This window comes from Elephantulus edwardii, unplaced genomic scaffold (assembly GCF_000299155.1).
Source record: "Elephantulus edwardii isolate Elephantulus edwardi_28Jun2011 unplaced genomic scaffold, EleEdw1.0 scaffold00083, whole genome shotgun sequence".
In the NCBI taxonomy this organism is placed as follows: domain Eukaryota; kingdom Metazoa; phylum Chordata; class Mammalia; order Macroscelidea; family Macroscelididae; genus Elephantulus; species Elephantulus edwardii.
Genome location: NW_006399833.1, coordinates 12,904,493 through 12,921,273, shown reverse-complemented (window position 1 = coordinate 12,921,273; position 16,781 = coordinate 12,904,493). Strand labels below are relative to the sequence as shown.

Here is a 16,781-nt window from a genome sequence, read left to right as displayed (position 1 = left end):
ATCAATCATACAGGTTTTATTTAAATTTAAGAAATTGGTTTTGAAAGTTATTCATGCTTAGGACTCATCTTTGACTATATATATATAATTAGTCTTGACATTTAGGGCCAATTAGTTCTTTGTTGTGTGGTGTCTGTCCTATACCTTATAAATGCTTGGTAGATCTCTCTGGCTTCTACCCATATGAGGCCAGTAGCACTCCTCCCCTCCCAAATCTCTCTTGCACACTGACATCAAGTTGGAACTTATTCATAGCTGACCCTCCAGTGGATTGTTGGAGGCTGTAAATCACATGAGAAGATACACATGTATAACAATCCATAATTTATCTATTAAATCCCAGTTATTAACCATTGATAGAGAAGGAAAAGCCTAAACTTAGAGTGAACCCCTGGGAATGGGGATGGGACTAGAGTGGGGTGGAACTGACAGATCAAGACAGAGTGAGTGGTTTAAGAGGCAGTATTAGAAGAATGAAATACTGTGTTATGAAGTTGTCTGACTTGTGTGCCTATCTTCATCCAACTTAGAAAGCTCTTTGATATTTCGTATTCTTCTCTTCAAAAGGTTAGCTCTGTTCTTTCTAATCCCGGGATGCTTTTACTGGGATAGTTGGATTTTCTTTTCCAAGCAATACAGGACCTGGAAAAAATCTGCATGGCCTTGAATTACTTCTTTTTTCAGTTCTCTGAGCTTGCATTTTGCCATTCAAGACAGAACTGCATGCTATCTGAGTTTAATTGCCTTTAAGTATAAGTGCTGTGAGCTTTAGTAATTATAGTTAGCATTCTTTGCATTAACATTGCTCTACCTCCTGAGGGTTTTCAGAGCAATTCACAAATAAATATGTTCAGCTTTAAATAGCTCACGAGGATTATAGAGCCCAGAAGGTGAAGGATAAAGGATGTCTTGAGCTCTCCAATTATTCAAAGCTTGGCAAGTAGGAAGGCTTTGGAATACATGGCCTAAAGTTTTTGGTTGCCTGTATCATTGTTTTTATAGATACTCACATAACCCAGAAAAGGAAAGGTTTTGAAGCATATAGGAAAAAAATGAGAATAATTTGTTTTATTACAAAGAAAAAAGACTCATAAAAAATATAAACCATCTAGACTTATAAATTACCTCAGCTAGTTTACAAGGCTAGATTGAACTAGGCCTGGAATAGAAAGAAATGTGAAGAAAGTATAGAAAAAGATTAAAACCATTTCTTTTGCCCTTCACCTAGTCAAATCCTACCACAAGACTGGGAATAAATAGTCTCCACTTGCGGAGGGTCCAGCCATTCTAATTCGGGGAAGGGGCAGTGGTAGAGGATGCATCCTCACCAGCACATGTCATACTATCTGACTGGAAATTCCCTATAGCAGTGACTTGTACCTGTCACTCCCTGGTGTTTATAAGAGTGACATGGAGAAAAGCGGTTTCTGCAATGGCTCTGTTGGTTGGACTCCAGGTAAATGGATATTAGTGTTGGTAGGCTGGATAATGGACTCAGGAAAAACTTAAAAGATGAGAAAGAGGAGGAGATTAAAATAGTATCCCTAATACCTCTCCCTTTTTACATTCTCTTTACAATAAATATGAGCAAGACTATTAATTATCATGAAGAACTTTCTCCCCCTCCAGTCTGTCTTTTGTTTTTAGGCTGGGAAAGGAGAGGTCTGAATAATACAAGGTTGGATTTGGCGATTGAATAATTGACCTTTTTAAAATGAAAATATTTTTATTGATTTTCATATAATAATTCCTTTACATTATATTTCATTCATATAAATTGTGTTTTATACAATCTTACATTTACATTGTTTCATATGCTCATTCATAGAAATTCTATTTTACATTTTTTAAAATTGTTTTGCTTATCAGAGCTCCCTTGCTTATGAAGTTTATATACATTGTGTTTCACACTATTCTTCATTCACATTGTGTTTCATAGCATCATTCTCATGCATTATGTTTTATGAAATTAATCACAATTGTACCTTGCCTATCATTATCCTGTCTTTTCACCTGGATCGTTGCCGTTTCCTTGACCCATTCTCTCCACCCACCAAACTGTGTAACCCAGTGGTTTCACCCCTGCCCATCCTCACCCCTTCACCCCTTGGGTCCCCATACACGTTTTACTCGTTATCCTTCTATTTTCACAATCATGGTCTTATGCAGTATTTGTCCTTAGTATTTGTCCATCACTCAGCATAATGCACTCTAGCCTCTCCCAAATTAGGTAGTTTGTTTTTTGGTTTTGGGTTTTGGTGGTTGTCCCCCCCCCCACACACACACACAAATTAACGCTCCCGAGTATTTCATTGTGTGACTGTGAATGATTGACCTTGTTCCTCTAACTCCCCCCATTTTCTTTCATCTTCTAAATCTCTCAACCTGGCTACTCAGCTGAAAAAGAAGCAGGTGTATGTAGACAAAGTGGAGAAGATGCAGCAGGCCCTTGTGCAGCTCCAGGCAGCGTGTGAGAAACGGGAGCAACTGGAGCACCGTCTCCGGACACGACTGGAGAGAGAACTGGAATCTCTCAGAATTCAGCAGGTAAGGACACAGAAAAGGGAATCGATGTTCTTCTCAGTTGTTTGTCAGTTGGCTTTTGACCTGAAGGGTAAAAGTCACGCTCTTGCTCATCTTGAGGTTTGGTTGGGTGTTCCTCCCCTCTACAAGATTGGTGTGTCAGAGTTGGTGAGACTGGCTCAGGGCAGAGAAGGGTTCAGAGCTGCTGTACACAGGGCTGCTATACGTCGTAGGCGACTCAATGGCACATAACAACAATAAAATACTATAACAGGTTTGCAAACAGGAGTGGTATCCACTTCCTAAACAACATGCTTCCAGAAACCCTATGAACTTTGATGTATGGCAGTAGTTGTAGAGGGGCTTCAGGCCTTTGTTCATAGGGTCGCTATGAGTCGTGCTCAACTTGAAGACAACAACAACAACAACACAGGATAGAGCAGGGTTCAGAGCTGTTGTTCATAGGGTCTCTATGAGTCGCAAGCGACTTGATGGCACATAACAATAACAACCACCCTTTCTTACTCCGGAATGACCTCGTGGTTATAAATACTAAGTATTCTTCCTTATCTCCCTATCTCTCAAAAAAATCGTGAATGTTTATTATTTTCACAACATTTTACTTTCAGATGAACCCCACAAACAGAATAAGGGCTTATACCACTTATGTTGTTGTGTTGTTATGTGTTGTTATGAGTTGAAATGCTGCACATATAGACTCTTCTAATTTTAGAATTGGAAATGATGGTTAGAAAGCATCTGTCTTATTCCGGCCACTTTTAAATAAGAAAAAAGTCAAGACCCACAAAGGGTTTCATGGTTCACTTAAGGTCAAGTTAGGGAGCAAGGTAGGGACTAGATGCTTGATTTTCTTTAGTCCATTTCTGCTGCTTTTCATCCTGGCTGGTAAAGAATGGCCTTGATTCACTTTCTGAGCAGTGTGACAACTTAACATGGCAGGTTCCATTTCTCACCAAGGAAGCCCCATACTTTCTTTGCTTCTGAATCAGAATCCATACTAAATGGAAGCAGTCCTTTCCCCAGACTCAAACCCTGAACAGAAACTGGTTTCCGTTGTATTGATTCAAACTCATGGTGACAGCTGTGTGTTTCAGAGTAGGATTGCTGTTAAGTGCCATCGAGTCGTTTGCAACTAATAGTGACCCTATGTACAAGAGCTCTAAACGCCATTCTATCCTGTGCCCACCTAGCCATCTCAGACACACTCATTCCCACCACTCCAGTCACAGAATGGATCCATCTCATTGAAGGTCTTTCTCTCCTTCGCCTCCCCTCCACTCCGCCAAACATGATGTCCCTCTCCAAGGACCAGTCCCTCCTTGCAATATGCCCAAAGTATGTCAGACGAAACTTCAGAATCCTTGACTCCAAGGAGCATTCCGACTTAATCCTCTCCAGGACAAACCTGTTAGTTCTCCTAGCAGTCCATGGTATATTCAACACTCTTCTCCAGCACCACAGCTCAAAGGCATCAATTCTCTTTCTATCATTCCTAGTCACTGTCCAACTCTCCAATGCATAGTACATAATTGCAAAGACTATAACCCCGATCAGGCGCACCTTAGTCTCCAGCCTGACGTCGTTGCTCTTCAGTACTCTTGAGAGTTCCCTCACAGCTGACTTTTCCAATGCAGTTCATCCCAGAGTAGGATAGGGGCTCTTAAAGGAGACTCCACCTGGTCCTTCTCTTACTAATCTGAGTGGGTCTTGGGCATCACCCCTAACAGCGCCAGGGCAACTCGCAGCCCACCAACGTTACAGAATACAGCGCCACTGCTCTGATGGAGCTGCTCCGGGAGAAGGAGGAGAGGATCTTGGCCCTGGAAGCTGATATGACCAAGTGGGAGCAGAAGTACTTGGAGGAGAATGTGATGAGACATTTTGCTTTGGATGCCGCTGCGACCGTGGCTGCTCAGAGGTGAGATTTTTCAGCGTTTTAAGGTGTGTGTGTGTGTGTGTGTGTGTGTTTAAATTTTATAATTTTTTTTAATTATTTTATGTGCGTGTACCGTCAAATCGGATCTGACTGGTACAGGAGGAGATTGTCCCTCCTTTTCCCCTTTTCCAGCAGAGCGTCTGGTGGATTTGAACTGTAGTGTAGCTTCTTGCCACTAGGCCACCAGAGCTCCCTAAGTGTTTTTAAATTTTAATGCTTTGTTTCTCCCATTTCTGATTAAGTACCCTTCCTTTCGTGTGATTATACAGGTACTGAATGACTGTGGGAGCAGAGGGCCAGGGATTTGCCAAGGAGTTACTTGTAGGAATCTTTTAGTAATCACAGGACAGCTTTCTGCAAGAGCCAGTGCAGTGGCATTTGGGATCAAGTGAATGTTTACACACCTCCCTCACCACGGCTCTGTCTTCTTTCAGCCACCTGTGTGGGTTTCTTTGTTTAGTACAAGGCCTAGAATTGAAAGCCTCTCTCCAGAGAAATATCACTAAGAAAGTCAATGTCACTCAGGAGTGGCTGCTGTCATCTGATAGCTCTGGGCTTGTCCAAGGTATGTCAGAGGCTATGCTGAACATGAATCCATCTCTGCCCTTTGAGAAGGTCTATATTTGAAGGCCACATTCTCTGTGCGCATGAGCTCATCACATGTAAGCAAGCACATTCCATCAGCTAAAGAGAGAAAAGTGGCGGGAGGAGTATTTTTTTTTAATATCCTTTTCATTTGCTCCAAATTTTTTTCCATATTATCACCATTAATTGTTGGACTGGTGGGGGAAGCTCTGATCCAGTCTCACTGTCTCTCTGCTATTCATGATCACAATTTGGAAATGAAATGAGCAAACAACAAATGATAGCGGCAAAAGACATTTAAATCAGACGATGCTGTGGGATATGCCCATACAAACAGAGTTTAGTATCTCAGTGAACTGTACATACATGTTGCACCCAGAGAGGACTCTAACAAGGATATTATTAAAAACCAGTTTTGTTGTGACATTTCTCCTAAGCATAGTGAGTTGGAGGAGCCTAGAGACATTTGCCAGATTATTTACACAGAAGGGATGGTGAATACATTTATTTTGTAAGTCCTTCTCATGCCAAATCTAATGATGGGCATTGGTGCTCAAGAGCTGGACTAATTGGTTTGTAAATCTACTTTTCATTTTCAAGAAAACATCTTAAATTTCTCTCATTTACTCTGCTTGTCTTCAGAGGTCCCTTATATGTTAATAGGCTGAAGGTGCCTATGGCTTGATGCCTAGGTACATATGGCCTTCAGTTTAACTGTCTTTGTTTTCTGAGAAAAGGGTGCTTGAGGCATGCCGGTGACATAAAAGAGTGCCCAGCTGTGCTGGAAGATGGTAGGGAAGTTGTAGGCAGATTAAATGCAGAATTAAGTGTAATTTTAGCTGCTGGTTCCCAAGGAAACACCTGAGCCTAACACTTGTTCAGAGGTTATTTGTGAAACCGTAACACTAAAAACTTTGTTATTATTGGAAGTGGAAAGATTCGGAGTAATTGTGTGCAGTGATGTAGAGAGAAACACCTCACAAAATGGTCCAGGATCACACACAGCTAGTAAGTGGCAGAAGAATCAGGATTTGGATCTCAATTGGTGTCACCTTGACCAGTGTATTAGTCTGCCTTCCAGATAGGACGTACCTCAAATATAGTGGAATAGGACTTATTAACTGTCCAATAAGATAACATTTAAGGTTTAGTATATAGTATGATGCTATTTGAAGCAATACATAAGCTGTAATCAGACCATACCTATTCCCTCTGTAGGCATTTCTTAGTGTCCATTGCCTTCGTCTTATTTCATATTCTCTCCTTTCTTGTACTATGCTGTAGCTTCAAATGATAACACTTGCATGTCTAATATTAAAGTTAGAATCGTCAATACTTTTCTGACTACCCTATGGCCATTATTAAGTCAAGGATGGTGACAGTTCATCTCATATTCTTTCAGCATGTCAGTGGGGGCTGATGCTTGGGGGGAAAAAAACCATCATGCTGGAAATGGTCAGTGAGAGAGATGCTTTGACACAGTATTTGTAACAATGGTCTGGAACATATCAAAGATGATAATTGTACAGGATAGCACAAGGTTCCGATCTGTTATTCATAGAGTTGCTCAGAGTCGTGGTCAATTCCATGGCACTTAAAAATCATGCTAAAATACATTGAACTGAAACCTACTTCATTGTTTTAAAAAACCTCTCCCTGGTTTGCTATCACAGAAAATGGCAAACAACACTTCTTTTTTACTTCTCAAATTTTTAAAGGTTTGGATACAGTCATTCATTCAAATTCTGCTGTATACAGTCTTTCATTTACATTGTGTTTTGTTCATGTATGGTACCTTATGCAGTCATCCATATACAAGGCCCTCTGAATCTTTCCTATTCCTTCACCACTCTATCCACCCACTAACCTCTGCTATCCCAGTGATTTCCCTCCTTTCCTTTTCCCACCCCCGTTTTTCTTTCCCCATCTCCCTTTGAGCATCCCTTCTGAATTATTTGAATTGCAAACACACCAAAGTTCTCGCCCTTACTTCCCTCTTCCTAACACTAGTTCCGCCTCCAAGTTTTATCATTTCTACCTCTCATAGCCTGTTTCCATTTCCCCCGGAATTTCACTGGTTCATGTTTTCATTTTCTCTTGCTGGGATTATTGCAACAACCCTTCTGAGTACGGTGCCTGAGCTCAGTGTCTCTCTCTCCTAATTTTTCCGTTCTTCCATCACATGTCAGCAAGAGACAGTGTTGTCTTCCTAAAGCATAGCTCAGATAATTGCATGCCTTGTAAACAGCTCCAGTACTTTTCATTGCCTTTTATGTCCTGTGGGAAGCTCCGGTGACCTAGTCTATAGGGAATCATGCAGCTCACGCAATGGTGGTCCCTTCTCTGACAGTTCAGATTCACCAGCAACTCCAAGAGAGAAAGATGGACAGTTGTCTCCAGTGTGAGTTAGACAGCCTTGGAAAACCTGTTGGAGAATGTGTGATCAGTCAGTTCTGACTTGACAGTAATTAGCTTGAGTTCATTTTTGTCCTTTTTTTTTTTTTTTAGTTTTTTTAGAAGCAAGAATAGCATCCACTTCCTAAACAACATGCTTCTGGAAACTTTATGAACTTTGATTAATGTCGATAGTTACAGAAAGGCTTCAGGCCTTTTGTTTATAGGGTTGCTATGAGTCGTACTCTACTCGACGGCAATCAACAACAACATATATCCTCTTGGATGATGAAGGAACCCTAGTGGCATGGTGCTTGAGTGTTTGCTAATCAGAAGGCCAGCAGTTCAAACCTACCAGCTACTCTGGGAGGACAAAGATTCATCTGTCTACTTCTGTACCGATTACAACTTTGGAAACCTTATGACATAATTCTGTTCTGTCTGATAGGGTTACTTTGAGTCAGAATAGATTTGACCACTGGTGTGTTTGGTTTTCTTGAACGATGGCTAACCTCATTCCTGCAATAGTTAATTATTTGCATTTTGGTCTTCCCATAAGTTTTATTCCATTTCATCTGTTTTTCAAACTCTTGGAGATTTCAAACCTAGTGGTCACTTACAGTGTAGGAGTCACTCATCAAATAAACAAAATTATTGTACCCATCGGAAAAGCACTTGGAGTTTAAAAAAATGCAATTAAGACTCGAACTCATTGTCATTGAGTTGGAATTGACTCAGAGCCGACCCTCCAGCCCATCTTTCACCTGTGGAACAACTGGTGAATTCAAACTGCCAGAGAGGCACTGCCTTTGGACTGGCAGTGTAACTCTATGCGTACAACCCAAGTGAAGTCTATAATGCGATGCTTTAATTAATTAAGAAGTCATCGGTGACATTCTAGAGAGGAATTTAAGTTATATGATTGGACAGCTTCTTCAGTGAAAGGAAAGAGAGAGAAACTAACTGGACTGCAGGGATAGCCTGGTTTAACTTTGCCAAACCCTGTGTATTTAAGCATTTGAAATGCAGTGATAGTCTTTAAAATTTTGCAGGTTGTCTTTTCTAGCCATAATCCATCATCTCTCTACCAGTGTTCCCAAGGATTCTCTCAGAATGTTGGAAGATGTCAGGTCAAGCTGCGCCCAGAAAGACTACATGCCTAGTAGTCCCAGGCCTCTAAAAAGGCAAATTGATGCTAAGGACTTGCCTTGGCAGCTCTGTAGGAATTCACTAAGAGCCCCAAATTTTCACTCTCCATTCCTGAGGACTTCACGGTGTCCATATCAATTAGCTGGCAGGGCACTGAGTCTCAAAAACGGGCTTTTATGGGATCAAAGTGGCAATAAGCCAGGACTAGCTCCCCTAGTGACACACCATGTGCTCAAATCTCCAGTGCCTGTAGGCACCATGCGCTTTTTAGAGAGGCCTGGCAGGGAAGCCTCAGCCACCACACTAGAATTCTGCAGGGCAGGAATAGTCTCTAGCATTATACCAAGAGCTGATATTCTTTCAAGTCATACCCTCTTAGCTGTTTTCTCTCCCAAAAGTAGATCAATCTCTTGGGTGCGTATATGTGCCTGAGATCTTATGCTTTGTTGTAGTTGTTGTGTACTGTCAAGTCAGAACCAACCCATAGCTCTGGTGCATTTTCAGAGGCAGTTAATGAATTGTACAGGAAGAAATTGCTCATCTTTCTCCCATAGAGCAACTGGTGGCCTTGAACTGCATGCCTTCTGGATTGCAGCACCGCTTCTTGCCACTAGGCCACCAGAGCTCCCTTTTAGTTTACTTTTTGCTGCTGCTTTTTTTTTTCTTTTAATACTATACACACCATAATTTTATTTTATCCCCACACAACCTTAGGAGAGATAGGCACCATTATCGTTACCGTCTTCTTTATGGAGAGACTGAGGCTTAGATCAGCTAACTGCCTCCCTGAGGCCGTAAATGAGAAAATCAAGCTGCTTGGCTTCTAGTTGATTCTGATTCACAGTAACTCTGTAGGACAGAGTGGAACTGTCCCCTCGGGTTTCCAAGGCTCGAAGTCTTAACCGAAACAGACTGCCACATCTTTCTCTCATACAGTGGCCGGTGAGTTTAATCCGTAAACTTTTTGGTTAATTACTGCACTATTAGCATTCCTTTCCTGTGACCATAAATCTCTTTAATGGCAGAGTGCTTGGGAAAGCGGGGGCTCGGTCCCATTGCTATTAGGCAATACACACCAATACTGCCTTGTGCCCCTTAGGGAACCAGGAGCAATCCTCAGTAGAACTAAAAAGCAGAATATTATTCATTTAGGAACTAAGAGTCCTTGTAGCCTATCCTCATTGCTACTTTCATTTCACTCTTGTGTAGTTTCACCATTGCCTATAAGGCACAAGCATTTTGGAGAAGATTCAAGACTCATCAACATTTCTCAACCTTAACACCAACTCTCTTTCCCTCCATTCCTATGTGCACTGGTCTCAGTTTTTAAGCAAAAATATGTTTAAGCATTCTCTCACCGATACTCTTTCACATTGGAATATTGTGAAAGCAGTGTCAGATCATTGTCTTCAGGGTCTATTATCCAATTTCCTTTAGACCAATATAATTATACCTGTAATCTTCCTTTTTAGGTTTTTTGTTGTTGTTGTTTCCCCTCTCCAAGTTACTAGAATAAGATCCAGGTTTCCTCATTCTCTTCCCTACTCTGTCAGTCCTAAATGAAGTGCAGAAAGATATATAACCCTGTTTGTCAGACTGTCGTGTTTCTTTGACCTCTCCTTTTCTTCTCTTCTCTCCTCTCCTCTCCTCTTTCTCTTCTCCTCTCTTCTATCTCCCTCCCTCCCTCCCTCTCTCTCTCTCTCACACACACACACACACACACACTCTTACACATATTCTCTCACACACACATATTCTCTCTCTCTCACTCACTCACTCTCACTCCCCTCCATATTAATTGCCCTTTGAGTTAATTGCTAGAGAAACTTTCAGCTGGAACGCAATTTCCCCTTGTGCCACTGGGACTCTGGCAAGAGAACAGTCGCTTGGTTGGGGTAGACTCGGTGATTTGGCACTAGAATGCCTCAGATGTAGGTTAGATAGGAACCAAGTGGCACTGACTCAAAAGGCACTGCTTGTCCCTCATTTCACATGCCCTGCCTGATATGGATTCATCTACAGTTTAGTTCTAGCTATCAGATAGAGTTGCCACCATTCTTCTGCAACAGTAAATTAGTACATTCTCCAACTTCCTTCAGAGTCCTTTACTAGTGACTGCTATGTGAATGAAACTTAAAATATGCACATTTTCTTAATTCCGGGGCATGGTCAGGAAGTTTTAAGAGACTGCATGCCTCGTTCGGAAGGAAGACTTGTACCCATCTCATGGAAATCCTGACTGGCTTTTACAGCCATTGTCATGTCAGTAACTTCTCCTGTTAGCCCTGCAAACTGAATATTCATACCCTGAGGACTCAGCAGTAATTACCCCAGAACCAACTGTTTCTGCTGAGTTTAATTTCAGGTTGCAGCTTCCCAACAGTATCCTTCATTCAGGAGGGAGGAAGGACATATTCACCAATGTGACTACCTTTCTACCATCATCACTGTCATTTTCCTCTCCAGAGACACAACAGTCATCAGCCACTCTCCAAACACCAGCTATGACACAGCCCTAGAAGCTCGCATCCAGAAGGAAGAAGAAGAAATTTTGATGGCCAACAAGCGTTGCCTTGACATGGAGGGCAGGTAACACGCGAATCTGGTCCTTGGCGGAAATGAGAAGTTGGTATAGAGGCTGGATAGGTCAGTAGGGAGGAACCAGCATCTTTATTCATAACTTTGAAACCTGCTAATGCTGTCTTCCTCTCCCACTTCCACCTGTGCCAGCCTGTTACTTAGGGTTTGTTATACCTACCAACGGTGGAATTCCAAGGAAGGCTGCTTTCCTCCTTGGCCTTGCCAGTTACTTTCCACCACCTTTTGCCAGAACTGAATTGTTGATATTTGCACTCAGGAGAATTCTTTCTAGCACTGAACTTCGGTCTTCTGATCCAGTAGACTGCTTCGTAAAGAATACCTACTCAAATTGGGAAATAGGATGTCTGATGCCTTCTATAAACTCATAATCATATACTTATTACTTAAAGACTGTGAACACATTTCTATAGTCACACATCCTGCACTACAGTACCCATTACCTACATTTAATTATATAAATTTGTTGATTGCCTTCGAGTTGAGCACGACTCATAGTGACCCTATGAACAAAAGGCCTGAAGGCTTTCTATAACTATCGACATTTCTTAAAGTTCATAGCGTTTCTGGAGGCATGTTGTTTAGGAAGTGGATATATATATATATATATAATCTTTCTTTGCACACATACGCCACTTTGACCTCCTAATATTTAAACAACAACTTCTGGATGCCCCGCTATTTCCATTAGTGTGTGCAGAAAAGCATTTTTTTGGAAAAAAAAGCACACTATTCCATTCCCTACAATTCAGAAATATCAGAAATAGGTAGACTTTTCTTTTCTTTTTTAGACGTTTCTTTAGCCAATACAGAAAATGGAAGTTGAAGTCCATTGACACAGTGAAACCAGAGCATGGTGGTGGCAACAAAGTCTTTCTAAAAAAGCCTTCCCCCCCCTCTTTCTTTGTTTGTCTCCCAGGATTAAGACCCTCCATGCCCAGATTATTGAGAAGGACGCCATGATCAAAGTACTCCAGCAGCGTTCTCGGAAAGAGCAGAGTAAGACAGAGCAGCTGTCATCCATGCGTCCAGCTAAATCGCTGATGTCCATTTCCAATGCTGGTTCAGGCCTGCTCTCTCACTCTTCCACCCTGACGGGGATACCCATCATGGAAGAGAAACGGGATGACAAGAACTGGAAGGGGAGCCTAGGTAATAATAATAAATAAGGAAGAGTATAGTGACAGGTGTTAAAGGAAGTCCTAACTTAGATCATCACCCAGGTTAGAGAAAGGAAGATCTAGCAGATTGAATTTTTTTCCTCAAGAGAGAATATTGTTGTTGTTATGTGCTGTCAGGTTGCCTGCGACTCATAGCGACTCTATGTACAACAGCCCTAAACCCTGCTCTATCCTGTGCCAATCGCATTGCCTCTGACACACCCATCCCGATTACCCCAGTCACTGAATCAATCCACCTCATTGAGGGTCTGCCTCTCCTGTGCTAAACAAACAAGCAAACAAAAAAATATTTAAGAGAGACACTAGCTGCTAACATGCTGAGTGAACGGACTCAGTAGCCTAAAAGCAAACACTGCATAAGACCATTACTGCAAAAGTAGAAGGATAACTAGTAAAGTGTGGATAAAAGTCCAAAGAGGGGAAGGGTTAGGTTTAAGGTTAAGTCAGGGGGGCGGAGGGTGGGAAGGGATGTAAATCATGAGGTCTCAGTCTGATGGGCCGAGGGAGGGCCTGAAGGAATTAGGATAGATCTATGGTGAGGACCTGAAAAGACAAGGGTGACAGTGGGCATAGCTCAATGGTGATTAATTTTGTAAAAACACAGCTTATGGGAATGAGCATGTGGAACATACACAATGTGAATGAAGGGATGTGTGGAACACAGTGTACAGGGATGAAACATAATGCATATGAATTTTGTATGCAAACCACTATTTTAAAAAATAGACTAACTGCACATTCAAGATCCTCTTTACACTGTCAAGTCTCACTGAGAGAACAATGGTTGAATCCAAAGTGTAAGGAAATAGAATCTTAGGGTTCTACTTGAACAGAAAGGAAGATAGGCTTCTGTTTTCTTTCTTTTTTTAAAAAAAAGCCTGATTTGGTTTTCTCCATGTGGAAACATTTTCTCCTTGTCCAGAGCCCATGTGGCCTTCATGTCATTCAAAATTCCAGCTGCTTCTAGGCATTTTTTTCTCCCGCACAACAGGAGGAGCCTGAGTTCTAGCAAAGTTAAATAGAACTGGGTGGCAGAGTTTTGTTACCAGACAGTACTGAAATAAGAAGAGAATGTACCTTTTCCGTTCCGCTTGTGTCCATTCCTTCCCCTTAAATGAAACCCTGGAAGTATTGTGAATTTTATAAGTCACAGGCACATTCTTAGAACCCTAGAAAATAAGATAGCGCTATTTATAACTATCTACCTAGCTATCTAGAAGTATGTTGTTCAGAACTGACTCATAGCTGACTCTCCAGCTTGTTTTCAGAGGCAGTACCATATAAGAGGAGATTGCCCATCTTGCCACAATGGAGCTGCTGGTGTATTTGAAACATTTGCCTTTAGGTTGGCAGCACAACTCTTTACCACTAAGCTAACAGACCTCCCTTCTATAAATATATGTATAGATTTGTTAGATCTCCTAGTTACTTCTTGGTCTTCTGATACTTGCTGTGTTCTTTGGTTATCGTAGGCATTTTAGAGGACCAGGGTCATGGGTTAGAACTTTTAACTCACAGAATTAATCTGTGATAGGTTTCTTCCTCTGATCCTTTCTAGATGTGTGTTAAGATATGATATTGATTGCAAGTGAAACTGAGTTGAATTGTGACAGCTCAGTGGAAGTCAGTAACCATTGGCGAGGAAGATAAAAATAGATACACAAGGCATTGCATTTAAAGATTTAGTTAAGTTTTCCTGGTTAGAGTATGAAGACTCGGAAGGGTCTTCTCAGTATGAAAGAAACTTAACAGAGCTGAAGCTATGTGACAGACTGAGTCTTGGGGTTTTTTTAGAGACAAAAATGAAGACATTAGACCCTTTCAACTGTTTCTTAAACTCCTGAGTGCCCTACCCTCAAGTTCATTAGGAAGAATAGATAGATGAATAGCCTTTCATTTTCTAACCTACACCCCTCTCTCTCTCCCCCCCACCTCTCTTTACCCCTCTCTCTCTCTTCCCCACCTCTCTCTACCTCCCCGCCCCCCGTCTCCCCCTCTCCCTCTCTGTGTGTCTCTCTCTCATTTGTAGGTATTCTCTTGGGTGGAGACTACCGTGTTGAGTCTGTCCCTTCTGCACCTTCACCTGTGCCTCCCTCGACTCCTCTGCCTTCTGCTCACTCTAAGTCAGGCAGCCGAGATTGCAGCACCCAAACCGAACGTGGAACGGAACCGAACAAATCGTCCGCTGTTGCTCCAATCTCTCTTCCTGCTCCAGTTGCTGCCGCCGCCTCTGCTGCCACCAACACCGCAACCACTGCCACCAGCACCACCACGGTGGTAGCTGCTGTTCCAGTTGCTGCGCCTGCTCCAGCTACTGCCGTTGCCACCCCATCTCCAGCAATCGCTGCTGCTGTTGCTGCTGTTTCTCCAGCTGCTGCTGCTGCGATTCCAGTGTCTGCCTCTGCCGCTGCAGTTGCTCCGGCTCCTGCTGTTCAGGTTGTTCCAACCGCCTTGGTTCCAGTTCTGGCTCCAGTTCCAGCTTCAGCTCCACTTCCAGCTTCAGTACCCGCTCAGGTGTCTGCGCCGACTCACACTCAGGCACCGACTCCGGCTCCGATTCCAGTTCCAGCTCCAACTCCAGCTTTGGCTCAGCCTGAGGCTCCTGCAAGTCCAGCTACCGGTTCTGGATCATGCCGTGTACCTATCCCAAGTTTGGCCTGCAGTGTAGACAAAACAGGTAACCAATTTCTGTACCACTTAGCTTTCTGTTGTGTTGGGTTTTTTAAAATTTGTTTTCATTTTATATTGGTTTGCTTACAGTGTTCATATACATTGTGTTTCACACTAATCTCCATTCATATTATGTTTCATACAATAATTCATATGCAATATGTTTTATAAAATTAATCACCATTGGACTATGCCCACCATTACCCTGTCTTGCCAGATCCCAGCCAGATCCTTCCCATTTCCTTCACCCCCTCCCTCCACCCACCAAACTGTGCAACCCTGTGGTTTCACCCCTATCCATCCTCACCCAACAGCTCCCACCCCTTTCTCCCTTGGGCCCCCATACACATTTTACTAGTTTTTCTTCTATTTTTACAATAATGGTCTTATGAAGTATTTGTACTTATATGACGGAGTTAGCTCACTCAGCATAATGCTCTTTCATGTTATGTAGTATTATTTTGAAATCACTGCTCCTGTGTGCTGCATAGTATTCCAATGTACCACAGTTTCTCCATCCATTCGGTTGTAGTTGTGCTTTCAGATACAAACTTATTTGTTGATGCCTACGTTTTTAGGCAGAGTCAGTCATGTGGCATGAATCTTTCCTGTTCCAAAGGGATATTAGTCAGAAGAGATAGGGGGAAATATCTGTGAAAGACATTTTGGCCACTACAATGGGAAAGGGTTAGTTGAAGCTATTCTCTACTTGAGAATTAGATGCTCAGATGATTGAGGGATGTGGTAGGCAAGCCTCGTTTCTTGGCCATTGCCATCATAGGGGATCTAGTGCTGTCTGCTTCCAGAAATTAGAGAGGGTTAAACCAGGCTACTCCTTGGAGGCAAGGATTCTGGGGCTTTATCTGACGTACTTTGGACATGTTGTAAGGAGGGATAGGTCCTTGGAGAGGCACAGCATGCTTGGGAGGCTGGAGGGACAGCGCAGGAGGGGAAGACCCTCTATGAGGTGGACTGATTCAGTGACTGGGGTAACCGGGATGGGTGTATCGGAGACGGTGCGATTGGCACAGGACAGAACAGAGTTGAGGCCTGTTGTATATAGGGTCGCTATGAGTCACAAGCAACTCGACGGCACATAACAACAACCACCTTATATCTAAGTGTTTTCTAACCTCTTATTTCCATTTAGATGGTCCTATGTTCCACTCCAATACCCTGGAAAGGAAAACTCCCATTCAGATCCTGGGACAGGAGCCTAACGCAGAGTTGGTGGAATATCTCATCTGATCGGCCAAATCAAGAGCTGCGATTTATCAGCAAGAATGTTTTTGATAATTTTTTTCCCTTTTGATTTTTCTTTTTCTGAGGGTAACGACAAGGGGTGGGGGTGGGGAAGTTTTTGTAAAGGGCTTTCTTTTTGGAACAATGTCCTAAGTAATAGCATATAAACTCCAATCTATACTGGTATACTTAAGAGAGTACCTCTAAATACAAATTAATCAGAATGTGATTTCAGGTTAATTGTTTTGATTTATACTAGTACTGAGATTGTTAATATCTGGATATGCATTAGTATCTTCAATGTACTTAAATTTGTTTCAAATTTCTGTACACCACATCATTTTTTTTCCTCTTGAAGAAAACAGTATGTGTCGAGGGCAGTTTGTAATACGTTGTCCAGAAATGAAAATGTATTTGTGTTTGCTGTTTTGTACAGATACCATCTACACAGCATCAAGAGAAAGTTTTCTCATCAGGCTAGT

The 16,781-nt window shown here is 42.2% G+C and overlaps 1 protein-coding gene across 1 annotated transcript in view; it reads left to right on the top strand.

Moving 5' to 3' along the window:
* Nucleotides 1-16,305, top strand: part of AMOT (angiomotin) — a 56,181-nt gene extending 39,876 nt beyond the window's left edge. Inside the window, exons 7-12 of the mRNA XM_006889933.1 lie at nucleotides 2,398-2,547; nucleotides 4,272-4,462; nucleotides 11,075-11,197; nucleotides 12,126-12,358; nucleotides 14,417-15,064; nucleotides 16,208-16,305. Coding sequence (XP_006889995.1) covers nucleotides 2,398-2,547; nucleotides 4,272-4,462; nucleotides 11,075-11,197; nucleotides 12,126-12,358; nucleotides 14,417-15,064; nucleotides 16,208-16,305 — 1,443 coding nt within the window. The remainder of the gene's footprint in view (nucleotides 1-2,397; nucleotides 2,548-4,271; nucleotides 4,463-11,074; nucleotides 11,198-12,125; nucleotides 12,359-14,416; nucleotides 15,065-16,207) is intronic.
* The last annotated feature ends 476 nt before the right edge of the window (nucleotides 16,306-16,781 follow it).